This window comes from Peromyscus californicus, unplaced genomic scaffold (genome assembly GCF_007827085.1).
Source record: "Peromyscus californicus insignis strain IS unplaced genomic scaffold, ASM782708v3 Scaffold_15__1_contigs__length_86483966, whole genome shotgun sequence".
In the NCBI taxonomy this organism is placed as follows: Eukaryota; Metazoa; Chordata; class Mammalia; order Rodentia; family Cricetidae; genus Peromyscus; species Peromyscus californicus.
Window position 1 is genome coordinate 58,185,883 of NW_026294447.1, and position 17,819 is coordinate 58,203,701.

The window sequence follows — 17,819 nt, forward strand, 5'->3', positions numbered from 1 at the left end:
GCTGGCTACCAGTCTAGCCGGATTGAAGAACTCCAGGCTCAGTGAGAGACTTTCAATGTAAGTTGAGGAAGACATCCAACATCAACCTTTAGCCTCCACACTCTCCCTGCACAGCTACATTGCAAGCATACACTCAAAAAAAAAAAAAAAAAAAAAAGGTGAAGAAAAGCTTGGGCTGTGAAAAAAATAAGAGTAAACTGGAGAAAAAGCATATTCCCAGTTAGATTAGCTTTCTGTACGGTGACTGTTTATGAGGGTGGTTTGAGGGTGTGAAGTCCTCATGGGGCACCCACAGCCTGCTGAGTTCCCTGAGCAACAACATAACACAACACAAAAACAGCGCTGCAGTTTTAAAAGGCTATCTTCCACGCTGTAGAACCCAGCTTCGAAAACTGTGATCACAGCTCCGCAGGGTTGTGTAACTGAGTGTAGGCTTGTGAAAAACCCAGCAACCGTTGAAGGTTTCTGAATGTGCAGTGACCAAAAAGTAATTCAAGCTCAAATGCGTAGTGGATCCCAGATGTTTCTAGCAGCACTCACCTATGTTGCATCCCATGACTTCACCGCAGCCTCGATCTGAGCACACACCATGGGCATTGTGTACTGGGAATGCCATTGGGCAAGATAATGCCCATGAGACCTGACCCAACGCCTCAGCTCAGACTCAAGACTCCTGTGTGGTGAAGTGTGCTAGGCCTGTATTTACAAAGTTTTCTGCTCTTGCAGAAATGTAGCAGTTCCATTCTGGGAAATAAGGACTTTTAATATTTTATACTCCTCAACATGTGGGTGTCAAGTTAGTACATCCTTGGATTGCACTGTGTTAGTGTTGACTTTAAAATTGTTCTTAAAGTCAGCTTCATTAAAAAAATGTTGAATGAAGTTTGACTTGGGACAGATTCTCCAATAGTTTCTGGAATGGCCCTAGACATACTTCTGTCATTTTCTTAAAAGTGGATTTATGCAAAGTGGCATTCTCAACATCTCTGAACATCCAGCAATTTTGAAAAACTTTGAAAGTATGATATATCCTGTTGTATCAAATACAATTCTTTTTTTTTCTTTTTGTTGTTTGTATCTTGAGAGAAGGTCTCATTCTGTAGCCTAGGCTGGTCTGAAGCTTACTGTGTAGTCCAGGCTGTCCTCCTGCCTCTTCTTCCCGAGTCCTGGAGGTACAGGACTTGCCACACATACTCAAGATTTAATTCTTCATGTAGAAATAACCAAGCAGTCCATCTCATTAGTATGCAAATTTGCTTTAATTGTTAGTTAATAGTAAAATTATATGTATACCAAAGAATTGTTTTAAAATTTTTTATGATTATTATCAGCAAATAGTTGGTCTTTGCACCTACTGTATATGCCTATACCTGAGGTTGCATGAAGTGTCTTGGAGGAAAAGGGGCAGTGAATGACAAAGGTTGGTAAAGCTCTCCTCTCCAGCCTCTGCTTTCTGTCAGTGGCTCTTCCTAGCTTGGTCCATTTTTACTCCTGTTTAATACTTGGGCTACTGGAGGGCAGATGGGGAGTGTTATCTACCCTCCTGCATCGCTGAGGGCCTTGAGCCATGTTAACCGTACAGAAGCACAGGTGTTCCTTTATAAAAAGCTAGGTATTTCCAGACTTCCTGCAGTGACAAGTGACTGCCACCCCTTGACTCCAGAAGAGGGAGTAGAAGGAAAAAAATAATCAGCGCTTTTAGTCATTCTTTGAAGCAAAGGGCAGGTGCAGGGGCAGGTGCAGAGTAGGAGTAACTGTGCTCTGGGAAGTGTGTACCAGCTGGGTGTGTGTGGTGGCTCATGCCTGTAGTTCTAGCACTTGAGAGGCTGAAGCAGAAGGGTAGCCTGGGGAGGTCAGCCTGGGCTACGTAATGAGTTGTCTCCCAGCCTGAGCTACAGAATTAGACTTTGTCTCAAAACCCAACAAAACAAAAATAAAAGCAAAACAAGGTTTGCCCAGGGATGGGCCTGTCTGTGCAAAGGAGACTGAGTCAGGAGTACTAGCATTCAGTAGGGGCCTTTGTGAGCTACACAGCAAGACTCCAGTGCCTGTGTGTGTGTGTTAGGCCCAGAGGTTGACAGTGAGGTCTTTCTCATTCACTCCTTACCTTATTTTTCTGAGACAGGGTCTTTAACTGAACCTGGGGCTCACTGATTCAGCTAGGCTGTCTGGCCAGTAAGCTCCAGGGAATCCCTACATTTCCATCCACCCAGCACCAGGATTACATGAATGTGCCACCATGCCAAGCTTTTTCTGTGGGTATTGGAGATTCAAACTCAAATCCTCATGCTTATATAGCAAGCACTTTATGTACTCAGTCATCTCCCTGCCCTCTCAAAATTTAAAATTAATAATTATTATTTTTCACTTTGGGGAGAATGTTTTGAAACAAACTTCTTCTCCCCCCAACACTCCCCACCCTTTCTTTTCTTTTTTTTTCCCCCCTATGCTGGCATTTGAACCAAGGACCTTGGCCTTATTAAGCACAAATTTTACTATAGAGCCATGCCCTGGTACCTGAAAATGGATCTATTTATTTGTTTTTTGGTGTTGCCAAAAATGACTTAAGTGTCATCTCTTGAAGACTTTACTTAGGCAGGTGGGAAGTGTAGCTCAGTGGTAGAATGCTTGTCTAGCATGCTCAAGGTCCTGAGTTCAGTTCCTGGCATCAAATGAAAAGAACCTAACAAAACCAGAACAACTAGTGTCTGTCTGCACCCTTGACCGTGGGACTCATCAGTTTTCTGATCTGTTTTAAAACTCTTTAAATGAACATTTCATCTGACTTTGAACCAAGTTGTTGAGACTATAACAATAACACCTTCTGGTTTGTTGCAGGGCTGTTGTTTGCCAGACAAAACGGGCTCTAAATCACTAGAGGCCGGGAGTGGAGAATGTCTGCTGTGTGGCCAGTGGACAGCACCCTGTATCCTGGCCCATTCCCTCGAGGAGTCTCTGTCAGCCTCCCTGAGTTCACTGGGTAAACAGAAACCACAGTTGGATGGCTTTCAAGCCCTGTATCACAGGACGCCATCTGCATTTAGATAAGAGAAAACATTTTTGATTCTACTGCTACCACTAAAAGTATCATAGCTATAACTCTATAGCCCATGTGGTTTTTATGATTTTTAGAAAGTTGTGATGCCCTTGGGCTGGCAGGACGGCTCAGTAGGTAAAGGCATCTGCCGCCAAGTCTGGAGAACTAAGTTTAATCCCCCAGACTCACATAGCCGAAGGAGAGACCCAACCCCTTCAGGTTATCCACTGACCTCTGCATGTTGTACATGCACATTCACCCCAAATTAATACATAAAATATTAAAAAATAAGTTTGCTTGATGCTCTTAATATATGGCATATTAAGATATATTTAAAATTGGCTAGTTTATTTTTGCCTCACTCTGTAAGAGGTCCTATTTTTTGGTATTTAAAAAATGTTGATAATGGCAGTGGAGAGATGGCCCCGTGGTTACGAGCACTTGCTATTCTTCCAGAGGACCAGCACTCATGTCAGGCAGCTGCCTGGGAACCTCTTCTGGCCTATGCTGGAACCTGCACACCCCTGGCATGTACTCTTAACAAAGACACACAAATAAACAATTAAAAAAAGTATTTAGAAACCATGTCTATGCTATATTGGCACAGTGGTGTATTTTGTCACTCATAAACAAATCACCGCATGACAGTGGTGTCTGTTTAGGTCTGTCCTGAATGCGACATAGACAGACAAGCTTGGAGACAGTGACTCTGGCCATTGGATCTGTGTTGTCCCTCTGTGACTCTCATAAGCTGTGATTGATGAGTTTCATTTCCTTAGCGGACGAACTGGAGCTGGCCAAGTTCTTACTCAGTGTATTGGGTCAGCAGACAGAAGAAGCCATCGGGGAGTGCTTTCTGCCCAGAATGAACATACACAGCCTTCTAGGGCTTGACATCTCAACACTGTCCTGTCCACCAGCTGTGTGCGTGCAGGTGCTCACCAGTGTACATGTGTGTGGAAGCTGGTGGGTGGTCAACTTCGGGCACCATTCCCTGGGAGCCTTCCACCTTCTCACTGGGATCCAGGGCTTACTGATGAGGGGAGTCTTAGCAAGCCTTAGGGATCTGCCTGTCTGTCTCCCCATCAGTATTTGGGTTGCAAGCATGCACCAGCAAGTTTTTTTTATGTGGGTTTTAGGATCAAACTCAGCTTCTCATGCTTCTCTGGCATGGATTTTATAGACAGCCACCTTCCCAGCTCCTTGGCTGTCAGCTTCTGTGTTCCACTTTGCCACTGCCTGGTTCAGTGGAGGAGACCTAGTAGCCAAAGGTGGCCAAGATTTCCCCACTTGGCTGAGGACGATTTTGTGCTGTCTCTGAGGGAAGCCTCCTCTGTGCTATTGGAAGGTGGCAGGTGCTGTCCCTGGTGTATGAACCTGGGCCCTAGTGATGTGTCAGGAGCCAAGCCAAGGTGCTTCCCCATGTGGTGCCTCTCAAAGCTGGTCTGATTTCTTGGTGCAGATTTGAACAAATTAAATGTGACAGATAAGAATCCCATCAGTGCTGTGGGGTGTACAAGTCACACTGGGCAGTGGAGGGAGTGCTGGCTTTAACTGTCCCTGAATGATGGACACTTCTGAAGTTTCTATTGCTCACCTCTAGGAAACCATAGCGACAGCTGTTTCCACACCGCATGGATCTGTGTGTGCCAGATATTTACCACAGTGCACAGAGGGACTCGACAACCGTTTATGATGATATGAAGAATGACCAGGGCCGTCTCGAGTCCTGTAGTGCTTGTGAGACCCCAGTGAGCCACACCTGATGTCCATTCTGTGGCTGGGCTGCTGTGCAGGTCACTGTCATTTGTGGCCCAGCATGTCAGGTCATCCACACCTGCCGCACACTGTAACAAACCCATCTTCATTCTTATAAGGATTGGAAGATGGATCCTGAGATAAATTCCAACCAACTTTGCTTTTAGATTTTCAGATTTCTGGATCAACAATCTCCTGTATTGCCTATGCAGCCTGAGAAATTCCCTGAACCTCCCCAAGCCTGTGTTCAGCTGTGCCGTGGTTAGTTGGCATGTGGTTGAAATGAGATGACATACAACTCTGGCAGAGTAGGGAAAGGTGGAGTCCTGGGATCAGCTGCCTGGGTTAGTCAGGGTCTCTGGGGAGGGATTTGACAGGGAGTGGAAATGAACTGCCACCCTTCTCTGTTCCCAGAAAGTCTACACCGGGCCACATAGGGCCCTGGAGAGCTGTGTGAACATCTCCACTTTGAAATACTTGTGATCTGAGTATTTTCTCGCTCTTTCTTGTCTGTCTGTGTTACAGGAACCCAAGTATTTAGTGGTCGGAGTGACTTCAGAATCACCACGTTGAAATTTCATCCAAAAGATCACAACGTCTTTTTATGTGGCGGCTTCAGCTCTGAAATCAAAGCTTGGGACATGAGGACTGGCAAGGTGACACCCTTTTTCCGAGGCTGGCCTTTCATGTGTGGGGAATGTGTGTGTGTGTGTGTGTGTGTGTGTGTGTGTGTGTGTGTGTGTGTGTGTGTAGGACAGAGATCAACCTTGGATGTTTCAGGAGCTGTCACAGAGTCTCACTGGGCCCTGGGCCTTGCTGACTGGGTAGGCTGACTAGCCAGAGTGCTCCAGGGCTGTACCTGTCATGCCTCTCCAGTGGTGAGAGTGCAGTCTCACACCACTGCACCTGACCTTTTACATGGGCTCTGGAGATTGAATTAAGGGACTCAGCGCTTTTGAGGCAAGCACTTTACCGACTAAACCATCTACTTAGTGCCTGCGAGGCCAGCCTTTCTATGGGAGAATTTCCTCTGGAATTCGAATAAGTAGGGACAGAGCTGCACCTGTATATTTGAGGCAGGTTAGTTTTGACTTCATATTTAATGAGGGATGAACATCATTTTCAGAGGTTTTAGAGAACAATTTAGATAGTAAAACATCACAGGTACAAATTTATGCAGCATATCACCCTGAAGATTTGTTAAGTATCTATTGTGTGTGTAAAGTGAGTCAGCCTGGAGTTCTCCAGGAGATAGACAACTCCAGTGCAGAGAACATTCTGCAGTGTACACATGTACATGGCTTGTCAGCTTGTCTTGAGGGGGCTTCCTGGAGGAGGTGTTGACCTCAGGGGGCTTAAAAGCTGGGGGTCTTCCACTCCTGCCCTGCTGCAGCCTGCTGCTCCGGTTGTCTTTGCCTCTTAACACATGATGACCCCGCAGCAGCCCCGCCTCGGCTCTTTCCATGGAACCCCTATGGTCATCGCCAGGAACTGTGTTCCTCCCTTCACAGCGTCAGCCCTTCCGCCTGTGTCCGCTGCTGTGTGGTGTGGCTGGCCTGAGCTGTCGTTGTCTCGAGCTAGGAGAGCTTGAGCTTCCTGTTTGCTTGCTCTCACTGCTGGTCCTTCCATTTGTTCTCCACACAGCCGCAGAGTGATCTAAGTCAGATGGCTGCGTCCGCCGGCAGCATCTCCAGGTTCCCATCTTAATTGCAGCAAAAGCCCATGATCCACAAGGCTTAAACGATCTCCCCAAAGCCCCTGATGATCAGCCCATCCCAGCCACACTCTGCCTTTCCCAGAACGTGCTGCACACTTGCTGCCTGTAGAAACGTGTACTGATGCTCCTCCCGTGCTCTATGTAGGGTATGTGCCCGGAGGGAACATCGCTCAAATGCCACTTTCCTTGCCCACCACCCTCCTCGAGTTCACTTGTCCTCTCTGCTACTTTATTTCTCTCCATCGTTTTTACCATCACCTGGCTCAGTGTGGATTTTTCATGTTCTCGTATCTGCCTGTCTCTCTCCACTCAAATCTTTTGTGGGCCAAAGATTCTGTTGTTTGCTGGAGCGCCTGGCACAGGCAGGCACTTGGAGAGTCTTGACTGTGGACTGTGCATACATGGGAGGTGGGAGTGTGAGCTACATGAGAGATATATGGGCTTAGCTGGTGAGGGCACTGGGCAGCAGGATGGGCTTGGGAGAGACCTTCAGTGCTGTGTCTTGGCCTGGGCCAGAGGAGGGTTGTCTAATCGGAACTAGTGCTGTGGATCCATGGAGGTTGGTGAGCTGGGCTGAGGAAGGGCTCTGTGCTGGTAGCAATAGCTATGGAGGAGGTGGAGAGGCAGAGGTGTGTGTGAGGCCTGTCAGGACTGTGACTGAGGGGCTTGGTGACTCCAGCTTGTTCTCAGTTTGTCCTAGGAAGGTAGAGGCACATCCTGTGCCATTCCTGCGCCCCGTTCCCCTTACGTGGAAGCTCATAGGGAAGGAGGGGTGCAGGGCAGCAGGCAGTGGCCTCTTCCATTTCATCATAAAGAGGACCGGTGTTGTAGGGTCTGTAGTACTAGGAGGTCCTACCCGAAGGCATCCATGTTACCTGGGGATGCCCCCACCCTGGAGACATTGTTTGTGGAGCTGATGTGGGACAATGCATCAAAGCCTCCAAAGCCCAGATTCTATATCCATATCCACACTGTGCACCAGACTAGCTTTCCAGGAAAGCGGTACCCTGCAGGCTGTAGAAGGTCTGTGGGCTTCTGAGCAGAACCTTCCAACAGAGACCCTTCCTTCAGAGTACTTGGTGGGCCTCTTCCTTCAGATACTTCTTAAATGACAACATAGATCCATACACTTTGAAAACACTTTTCTTTTGCAAAAGAAGCTTTTTGCAAAAATATTTGGGAAAGAGGATTATTACCCATAAACTAGTGGACACAGTGGAATTTTTGAAAACATTAGAACACTTTTTCTTCTTCTTCTTCTTTTTTTTTTTTTAGTACACAAATACATAATAAATAGAGGGCAACATTTGAACATGGTGTGTAAATAAAAAACATGTAGCTGGGCGGTGGTGGTACACACCTTTAATCCCAGCACTTGGGATCAAGAAGCCAGTCTGAGTCTACAAAGTGAGTTCCAGGACAGCCAGGACTGTTACACAGAGAAACTATGTGTTGAAAAACCAAACAAGAAACCTCATAAGCAGACCCTTGGTGTGGGACCACTGTATGGCCCAGCTCTCCTGTAAAGGTGCATTCTGTGTTTTTAGCCTCAAAGACCAAACACGTAGGAAATTACTCACTATGGATGCCATCTGATTTAAGAGTTTGTTGCAAATACCAGCTTTTCTCCTGGGGCAGACGCCAGCTGACAAGTTCTGGGGAGAAGCAATTAGAAGCAGATGTTGCTGTTGCTGCTATCGGCACGTTTGCGAGTCTCTCCCAAGCTAATAACGTGGGTGAAGGGATCTGTACAGTGTTTGTTTTTACTTCCTCTTCACCAACAGTCCTCCCACACAGGGTCACAGAGAGTGGGGCACAGTGGCTCTGTTTGCACCAGCTGGGCTCAGGGGACAACACACTTTCCTGCTTTGACACTGTGGCTGCTGGTCCCTCTGAACGGGCCTGCAGAGGCTCTGTCCCTGGTGCTGAAGTCTGCAGCGAGCAACGGGGCCTTTTTCTCTCCTCTTTGGTTTGTTTTTGTTTTGGGAGAAGGTCTCACTATGTAGTCTTGGCTGCCTTGGAACTTTCTGTGTAGACCAGGCTGGCCTCAAACTCACAGAGATCTGACTATCTCTGCCTTCACGCCCAGCAGTGTGGCCCTTTCCTGACCGTCCCATCAGGGCTGCAGTGGGCATAGAGGGTAGAAGCAGGAGGAACACAGACCTTGGCTCACTGTCAGTCTGAGCTTTCCTGTGTCACCACCCAGGAAAAGGAGAGCTTATGGGATAGCAGTGTGCGTCTTATGACAGGAAGTTCAGGGGGAGTGGCCAGAGAGCCGCTAGGCGGAGAGACGTGGTGATATTTGGTTGTTTTCCCTCCACTGTGCCCAGCACCTCTGGTCTCTTTTTAAATATAGAGCCAGTTTGGTCTTTTCAACCCATCCTCTTGACTCCTGGTTTTTTTTATGGAGCTTATAAGGGTTTTGCTTGAGATCAAGTTTTGGTGACGTCTTCCTCACTTGCTCTCGTCTCATTTCCTGTGCCCAGCACAGCGTCAGATAGGCACCTGGTAGATTTCCACGTAGAAGGAATCAGAAAAAGGACTTTTTCCACTCACCTTTTATTTATTTATTTTGGTAAATAAAGTTTTATTGGAATGCAGTCACATGCATTCATTTACGTCCTGTCTGTGGCTGCTTTCATATTACGATGGCAGAGCTGAGACTGCACAACCTGCAAGGCCCCAGATATGTACACTCTGGCTGTCCCTGAGTATAGAGGGACCTGGCTCATGAGCTGCTGACAAAGTGGGGCCCGCTGTACCTGGCCTCTTTCCACGCATTTGCTCAGGGAATTTTTTTTTTTTTCTGGATGGTTCTCCAGCTAGTGGTGTTTGGGTCATTTTTCTTGTTTTCTCACAGTGGACTATTAGAGTTTACTTTGTCATGCAGTCCACCATAATGGCATCTTTGTTCCAGGAGCTCTTCCACACCGGGGATTTAGACCCTTAAGCACAAGTGTAATAACTTAGACTCTGAGTCAAAGTAAGCCAACATTTTGCAGGCAAGGAGCAGGCTTCTGCCATCAGGACCAAGGGTCTCAAGCCCGTCACTGCGGGACCACTTCAGGCCAACAGCCTCACCCAAGGACTTCAGGCAAGAGCTCCGATGAGTAGCTGAAGTATAACTTTTAAGCTACATGCCAGTCAGTAAATTTTTCTGAATCTTTAAAACTCAGCAAAATGTCAAACGTTGGGATTCTGATTCCGTCCAGCCCAGCCCAGTTAATTATGGAAAACGGGCTGCTTGGCTCTCTTTCTCCTTTTCTTGGCTGACCTCTCTGCCATGGCATGGTGACTGGAGTCCCATCTCATCACGACAAAGTGCCGGACTTCACATCCAGCCTCTGCAGGATGTACTCAGCTGCACTAAGCTGGCCAGATGCTGCTGGGGCCACATTTTGTGACTACTTCCTTCCAGCACCTTCTCTGGGAGGGCTGTTGTCTGATGCTAAGGGTGTCCTTAGTCTGGCTTTCATGGTGCTGTGGGTGCCCCTCTCTCCAGAGCCAGGGGCTTGAGCTGCAAGAGACTTAGGTTCAAATCCTCCCTTTCTTATCTACCTGGGTGATCCAAGGCAAAATAGGCAAACCTGCTGTGATGCACAGTCCCCCATCATTGTGGCAGAGGGAAACAGTGAGGATGTCTGCAGAGCAGGGTTCTCATATTTGCCCCATAGAGGAGAGCGCCAGTCCTCACTAGGGTATAGATTTTGCCTCCATAGTCCCCTGTGGTGGGGAGGGTTCTGCATGTCAGCAGGTTCCAGAGGATGCAGAAGAAGATGAGAGTGAAAACCTTTGAGTAGCCCTTCTCAAAGGACCTCTGAACTCAGTGGTTCCTGGCTTCTCTCATGTGAGCACCCCAGGCCTTCAACTCAGTGGGTCTGTACCACCTGTGACCTTTCTCCATGCCTGTGTCAGCTTCTGGTCTCCTTAGGCATCCATGGCTTCTTCATCCCCAGATGCCTCTCAGATGGCTCCCAGTCATCTCAGCATCTCAGCACTGTATCTTCTAGTGAGCCTGAAGCAGAGCAGCACCCAGGGCCATATGGCCCAACCAGTGGTTGCTCTGGGATCTATGTCGAGGGAGAGGCCTCTCTGACAAGGGTGTGAAGGCAGTTTGCAGTTTAGAATGATGACTTCAGGGAATTCCCAGGATATCCTGTGTAGGGTAAGGTGCTGTATGACCCAGGCTCTGCGGTTCTTGGCCAAGGCTGGCCTCTCCAACTCCTGGGTTCTGGTGGAATAACAGCTGTAACAGTAATAATAACAACAGGAATAATAGCCTCCTGGTTTCTAGTCTGGTGATACCCTGGCTCTAAACCCTGCATGGTGTGGGAGCCATAGAGCTGACAGAACACTGAGACATAGACCCATCAGCACCATGTCCCATGACGGTCACCTTCAAGTTCATTGTGTTTGGAGGCAAAAGTTAGGATAAGTCATCAAAGCAACTCCTCCCCTCTCATATCACATTTGTTAAGGAAGCTCCAGCTCAGAAGCTGTAGCCCGTCCTTAGGAATTATCCTTTCGCAAGGATGGACGATGGAACTCCAACCTCAGCAAGTCACTGCTCAAAGAAGGCAGGCCTGGCCTGGGAACTGGAGCAGCCTCAGAGAATCTAGGACAAGTGTCTCTCAGAGCTGGGGAGGCTGGACTCTGGCCCAGTTCCTCCCTGTGTGTGGGGTAGACGCCGGGCAGGCAGGGGGCTGAGTGCTTTTGCGTCGCCTCCTGCTCTACCCTTGAGAAAGACAGCTGTGATGCGTTGAGACTTGCTGTGTTTCTGCTGCAGGCCCCCGCTGTTGCTCTGAACCTCCAACTTCCGCCCGCTCCGGGGTTCTCCCAATAATATCAGCTCTGACAGGCTAGCTCACTTTTGCTCAGCACACCCTGGTGCTGCTTTGACACGGATCATCAATATTTCATGTTTGTTCTACATTCTTCCTCCCTTTCTTAAGTGTTTAAAGGGACATTTTGACTCCCTGAATTGGCTTCTTGACCCCCTTCTGGCGCCATGTGCTAGGTTCCCAATGGCATGTGCCCTAACATGAGGTGACAGCAGGGCCCTGGCTGGCCCTTGGTCTTGTGGATCCTCAGCCTGGCTTTTTGTCATCACAGCTATTTACCTTTAAGTTGGGGTGTCCCAGGAGAAGGGAGCCTCCCCCAAGGCAGGGATTGGGTCTCTTTGCTGCTGTGTCCTAGCACTTAACATTTGTGCAGAGCACGTAGTAGGCTCTGGGAGAGACGCACTGACAAGAATGACTAATAGCTCTAATCAAGACTGATAGAAAGATCCTGAGTAATTAACCAGCCCGTTGGCAGGCAAACAGAGGCACAATCCACTGATTTCATTGCCGGCCCCTGTTGTGGGTGGCCTTCCTCGGATGGAGTTTCCTCCCTGGGTAGGGGTGGCCTGAGCTGACGGGGGCTGCACTGACCCACCTGGTCCAGTGGGTGGACGCATCTGGGAGCTGCCTGCCTTCCTGTCCCATCTGGTGGCCTGGCATTGGGATGTTTGAAAACTCCTGGTGACCACAGCCTTGAGGCCCGAGTGTGGGTGCTAGGCTAGTGCCCTGAGTGGGATTGTCAGGGTTTCATGTGCCTTCATCTCCCTGATGGCAGCCGTTTGAGACCCAGCTTCGCCCACGCTGTGCTCCATGCCATCAGTTTTGGTGACACTGTAGGCAGGTTGCTTATTTGCCCTAATGAGGTTTTGATTACTTTCCATCCGTCTCTTTCATCTGTTTCATATTAAAACGCCTTTCTATCTGGACTCTTTGTCCTCTCTACGGTTCTGACTAAGCTTTGCTGCAAACTTTTCAATGCAGATGAGACTAGGAGACCCACAGAGCTGGGGATGCAGGGAGAGGGAGATATGCGGCAGGACTCCGGGTGTGCTTTGCTTTTCCCAGGATCCTATTTCCTTATCTGTCAGGTGGAGGTGGGTGAGGCTCTGGGCCACCTCTCAAACCTCTGTTATCAGACTGTGAGTGCCGCGTCTACCCTGTTTTATATAGCTCTTTCTGTCCTAGTGGGCCTGGGAGGGAGAGCCGGCACCATCTCCAGTGTACGCTCAGACCAGGAAGCATTCTCCTAACCCACTGCGAGTATATGCCCACTGCCTACAGTCTAGGGAGGAAACTGGCCCTGACAGGGTCAGCTCTCAGGCAAAGACAGACAGCCATGGAGGGTTGGATCTGAAGCAGGAAGTGCAGGAAGAGGAAGCATGTCATTTGTCAATGTCACAGATGCTTTCTGAGCCCCTACCAGATACCAGGTGTTGTCCCAGGGCATGATGTAACACAGCCCAGCTGGACTATCCACTCCTTCAAGGGATTCAGTCCGCAGAGCAAAGCCCACTGCTGAAGACAGGTAGCTGTGTGTAGTGGGTAGCCATTCCAGCTTTGATCTGGAAGTTCCAACCCCCATTGAGGCTTCGGTAACTATCACGCCTACAAGGTGGGGCCAAGAGAGGTCCCTGAAGACCCAAGATCTGGATGCGCCGCCTTCTCTTGTTTCCTGGACCCTGGATGCTGGAGGTAGACCGAGCAGAGTTCTCCAGAGAACACCGCCGGACTGCACTGCGTCTTTCCCAGACCCTGTTACCTATCCCTTCATTTGTAAGTTACGCCACTAAATAAATCTCCCCTTTTAACTACGTGGAGTGGCCTTAATAATTTCACCAATAGCTGTCTGTGTCTCAGGATGTCTGAAGCATTTGCCAGCCCCACTGGTCACCTTCACAAGTGGTTGGGGTACCCCTGTGGTCTCCTAGGCAGTCCCAAACCCTGGGCAGAGGAGGGCAGCTAGTTCCTAGAGTCTAGAGCCTCTAAGACTTGCCCCTAACTTTTCCTTTTGAGTGTTTCCTTGGGTGAGTTGCTGTTGAGAAACTGTAGGAGCCCAGAGGCCAGTGACATAGGACTGTCATTAGCACCCACCCACTAGGAAACTTGATGTGAAGAGCAGAGACCTGGCTCTTTAGATATGTGGTAATTCTGTAAATACAGTGTGTATAGATTTCTGCTTTGTGTATCCTCTACCAAATATGTTGCCACTGAGGAAAATTCTATGCTGTGCCCAATGGTTCTCACCCTCAGGTGCTTAAAATTATTTTAATTTAAATTTTAATTATCTTCCTTTACCTGACTTCCTTTCCATGGCTTGTGTCCAGTGGTTTGAGATCCAGGTTATTTTTATTTTGTCTGAATATACTTTAAATGCTTGGTAATCTTTTGGTGACAGCTTTATTCAGATACCATTCAACTCACTTGTTTAAAGTGTTAGTACAGTAGTTTTTGGTGTGTTTCCAGCACACGGCAGCCATCACCTCAGTCAGTTGTGAACATTTTCATCACTAGTAAAGGAGCCCTGTGCCTGTAGCAGCCTGGCCTCTGTCCCTAGGCCCTTCAACCACAGGTCTATTCCTGTCTCTAGCTGTCATTTTTGAGTCTTGTTGAGCACACTAGTGTCCTTATTGATTTTTCTCCCTCCTGGACATATTTCTTTTTCATTCCTTCAGCCTTTTTCTTTTTCAGTTTTAAAGAGATAGGATCTCACTCCACAGCCCAGGCTGGCCTTGAACTTATAACAATCCTCCTGCCTCCACTTTCAAAGAGCTGGGATTGTAACTGTGCTCCTCTTCCTGGGTCTGTCCACTTCTGAAGGAAGAGTTGACGGCCCTAACTGTGATGTGGCTTCATTAGTCTCACACCGCAAGTCTCTCAGTTTTGCCTTACGCATTTTGATACCTTATTATTAGTTGCTTACACTGTAAGCCTTGGAGAGCTGGCCCTTCTGTGTTCCTAATAACTTACTTTCCCTGATCATCTGTTAAGATAGGGTTTCTGCTCTCTTTTGGTTATTGTGAGGAAATCTTGCTTGTTTGTTTGCCACATGACCTCTGAGCTTGTGGCCTCAGTGGTAGCGCCTCACTCCGTCGCTCCTCTGGAATTCCTGAGTCTCCTGCCTCTGTGCTGTCAGGTGTGGGATTACAGGCCCATGCCACCAAACCTGACCCCTTCTCCGGTTTTAGTCGAGCATTTGTACAGTTGTCTTTCCTGCTTTCTGAGCACACTGCTTTTCCTTCTCTAACTTTCTGAGGGTTGCTATGGAATTTGCTACATTAAAGCTAATTCAAGTCCACTTTCCATTGATCCTATAGGACTCCAAAGGCATGCTGGGCACTTTGGTGTTTTCCTTTTGTTTTTAAATATTTACTCGTGTGTGTGAACGTGTGTGGAGAGAGGGCAGAGGAAGACGTCAGGTGCCCTGCTCTGATACTTTCCCTTTATCCACTGAGATGGGTTTCACATCGAACCTGGCGTCAAACCAGCAGCCCACAAGCGCCACCCATCTCTGTCTCTCCACCCCCACCCCAGTGCTGGGCCGACAGGTATGCAACCACACAGGAAGGTTTTCCATGGGGATTGGGGATTTGAACTCAGGTCTTCAAGCTCGCTCAGCAAGTGCTATTATCTACTCTTCAGCCCTCTCCTTATTCCATGCTGAGTGCTTTTTAAGAGGGCTTCTTCAACTTTTTCCTCTTGCAGCCCCTTTTCCCCAAGTTTTTTTTTTTTATGTAATTCCAGGTATCTAGATATATAAAATACATCTATAAATCAAGCGCTTACTGGTACTAAATCATAAGGAAATATATTCCAACAGTTCTTTGATACACATATGATTTATGTACATACCATTATTAAAGATGAACACAAATCTGTGTACTAATGAGATAGGTAGGTGCACTTGTGTGTTTTTACACGAAGCATTAAGTCTTGGCAGATTATTTGATACTGAAGGACATGAACATCTTCATCATTTTTCAGTTGATGGATATTCTGATTTTATAATTGTCAGTGCAGAGAACTCTGCTTTGCATAAACATGAAGTATAAAACTACAGAAGTATGTTTGGGATCACTTCAGAAGTTACTAGAAATTCTGCCCTAAACCCAATCCACAACCCATTTAGTAGTGTGTGTGTGTGTGTGTGTGTGTGTTCATTTGCATGCATGTGCACGTGTGTGTGGAAGCCAGAGGACGACTGCAGCTGTCATTCCCCTCTCTCTCTGTCTCTCTCTGTCTCTGTCTCTCTGTCTCTGTCTCTCTCCCCCTCTCTCTCTTTTGAGACAAGTTGTTTTACTGCCATAGAACTTGCCCAGGAAGCCAGGCTGCCTGGCCAGCAAGCCCCAGGGGTCTGCCTTCCTGCGATGGGATGACAAACTTACACTATCATACTTGGCTCTTTAAAATGTAGGTCCTGGGGATTGAACTCAGGTTCTTAGGTTTGCTGAGGCAAGCACTTTGCCAACAGGCTATCTCCCTATTGTCTCGTTTAATGGTTTTTATGAAACTCAAGTTAGCAATTCTGGCATTGGCTAACTTTTTAAGTCAGACATTCTAATACAGTCCCACAATATGCTGGTTTGATACTGACATGCCAAAGAATGACAGCAGGAAAGGAGCCAAAGATATTTTTTATTTTTTCGAGACAGAGGTTCTCAGTAGCTTTTGAGTCTGTCCTGGAACTCACTCTGTAGACCAGGCTGGCTCAAACTCACAGAAATTCGCCTCTCTGCCTCCCAAGTGCTGGGATCAAAGGTGTGTGCCACCACCGCCCAGCAGGAGTCAAAAGTTTTTGTTTTCTGTTAATTTAACCATTGCATTTACATAAGGATAGAAAAATCTTACATACAGTAAAAACCCCATGATTTATAATGTAATATCCTGGAATTGGAGCTGGGATGTTACAGGCAGTGTTGGTTGGTGCCTCATGGTGTGATGGCACTTGTGTGTTCAGGACCAAGTTGCAGGAAACTGTGAGATACAAGGTGAGTGCTGCCAGAAACAGTTGGAGTTAAGCACACATTAGAGTTTGAATTACTTTTCAGTGGTTGTGCATTCAGAGACCCTTCACTTTGGCCTGTTTCTGTGACCCTCACATTGAGTCACAGGCCAGTTTATACTTCTTGTATCTCCTTCCTTCCTTCCTTTTTTTTTTTTTGAGACAGGATCTCACTAGATAGCCCTGGCTGTCCTGGAACTCACTCTGTAGACCAGGCTGGCCTCCAACTCATAGAGATCTGCCTGCCTCTGACTCCTGAGTGCTGGGACTGAAGGCGTGTGCCACCATACCCGGTCTTCTTTTTTTTGTTTGTTTGCTTTTATTTAAGTGTGTGTGTGTTATCAAAGAATAACTTCCGGGAGTTAGTGGGTTCCAGGGACCGAACTCAGGTCTCCAGGGTTGACAATGAGTACTTTTACCTTCTGAGCCATCTCATTGGCCCTCTTCTGTTTTGAAATGTACATCCGAGCTCCTCACTTTTATCATTTTTTTCCTAAAAAACATTTCTTAACAGTTTTGCAAGATGGGCCTATGGGAAACAAATTCATTTAAGTTTGTGATTTTTTTTTCTTTTTTGAGAAGCCTAGATTTTTCCTCCACATTATCATTATCATCATCATCATCATCATCATCATCATCATCATGTGTGCAAACACAGGCATGCACGTGTGCCACATTGTGCTTTGGAAGTCAGAAGACAACTTTATGAACTTGGTTTTCTTTCTCCTTCTATTGTGGATTCTGGGGATTGAAATCAGGTTGTTAGGCTTGCTCAGCAAGTGCTCCTACCCACTAGCCCTCTCACTGACCCCTTATCCATTTTTCAAAGCTAGATTTGCAAGGTAAAGAATTCTCGGCTGCTGGTTTCTTCCTCTCTGTTCCTTGGCTGCTCTGCCTTGTTCTCTGTGTGACTCTGAGCGGAGCCTGAGTGTGGTTCGCTTTGCTTCTCTGCAAATGTGGTTCTCTGCTGCCTGGCTGCTGGCACGGTGTTTTCTCCCTCTCCAGTTTTCTGTAGTTTAAAAGTCTATACCTAGATATAGCTGTGTTATATTTTTGTCTGTTGCCCCTTTTATCCACTTTGTGTTCCCTGGGGCTTCTGGACCTGCCATGTGCACCTGTCATTCATCTGGGGAAATTCTCACGTTACCATCCTAAGGATTTTGTTCTCAGCTCTGTCCTTCCTTACAGCTGTGTGTGTGTGTGTGTGTGTGTGTGTGTGTGTGTGTGTGTGTGTGTGTGTGTGTTCTCATGTATGTGGGTGCTCATGGAGGCCAGAAGTTCATGTTGAAGGTCTTCTTCAGTTGTTCTCCATTGTACTTATGGAGGTGGGGTCTCCCACTGAACCCAGAACTCGCTGATTTGACTATTCTAGCTGGCCGGCTTGCCCAGGAGATCCCCTGCCTCTGACTCCTCAGTGCTGGGATTACAGGTGAGGTATTATGCCTGCCCAGCTTTTTATTTTGTATG

At 47.5% G+C, this 17,819-nt stretch overlaps 1 protein-coding gene across 4 annotated transcripts in view; it reads left to right on the top strand.

The window, feature by feature from the left end:
• The window catches only part of Wdr25 (WD repeat domain 25), a 133,032-nt gene that overhangs the window by 89,056 nt on the left and 26,157 nt on the right, over nucleotides 1-17,819 (top strand). For all 4 annotated transcript variants that reach the window (XM_052738960.1, XM_052738963.1, XM_052738961.1 and 1 more), the window contains one exon: nucleotides 5,321-5,451. In XM_052738960.1, the coding sequence (XP_052594920.1) occupies nucleotides 5,321-5,451 (131 nt within the window). The remainder of the gene's footprint in view (nucleotides 1-5,320; nucleotides 5,452-17,819) is intronic.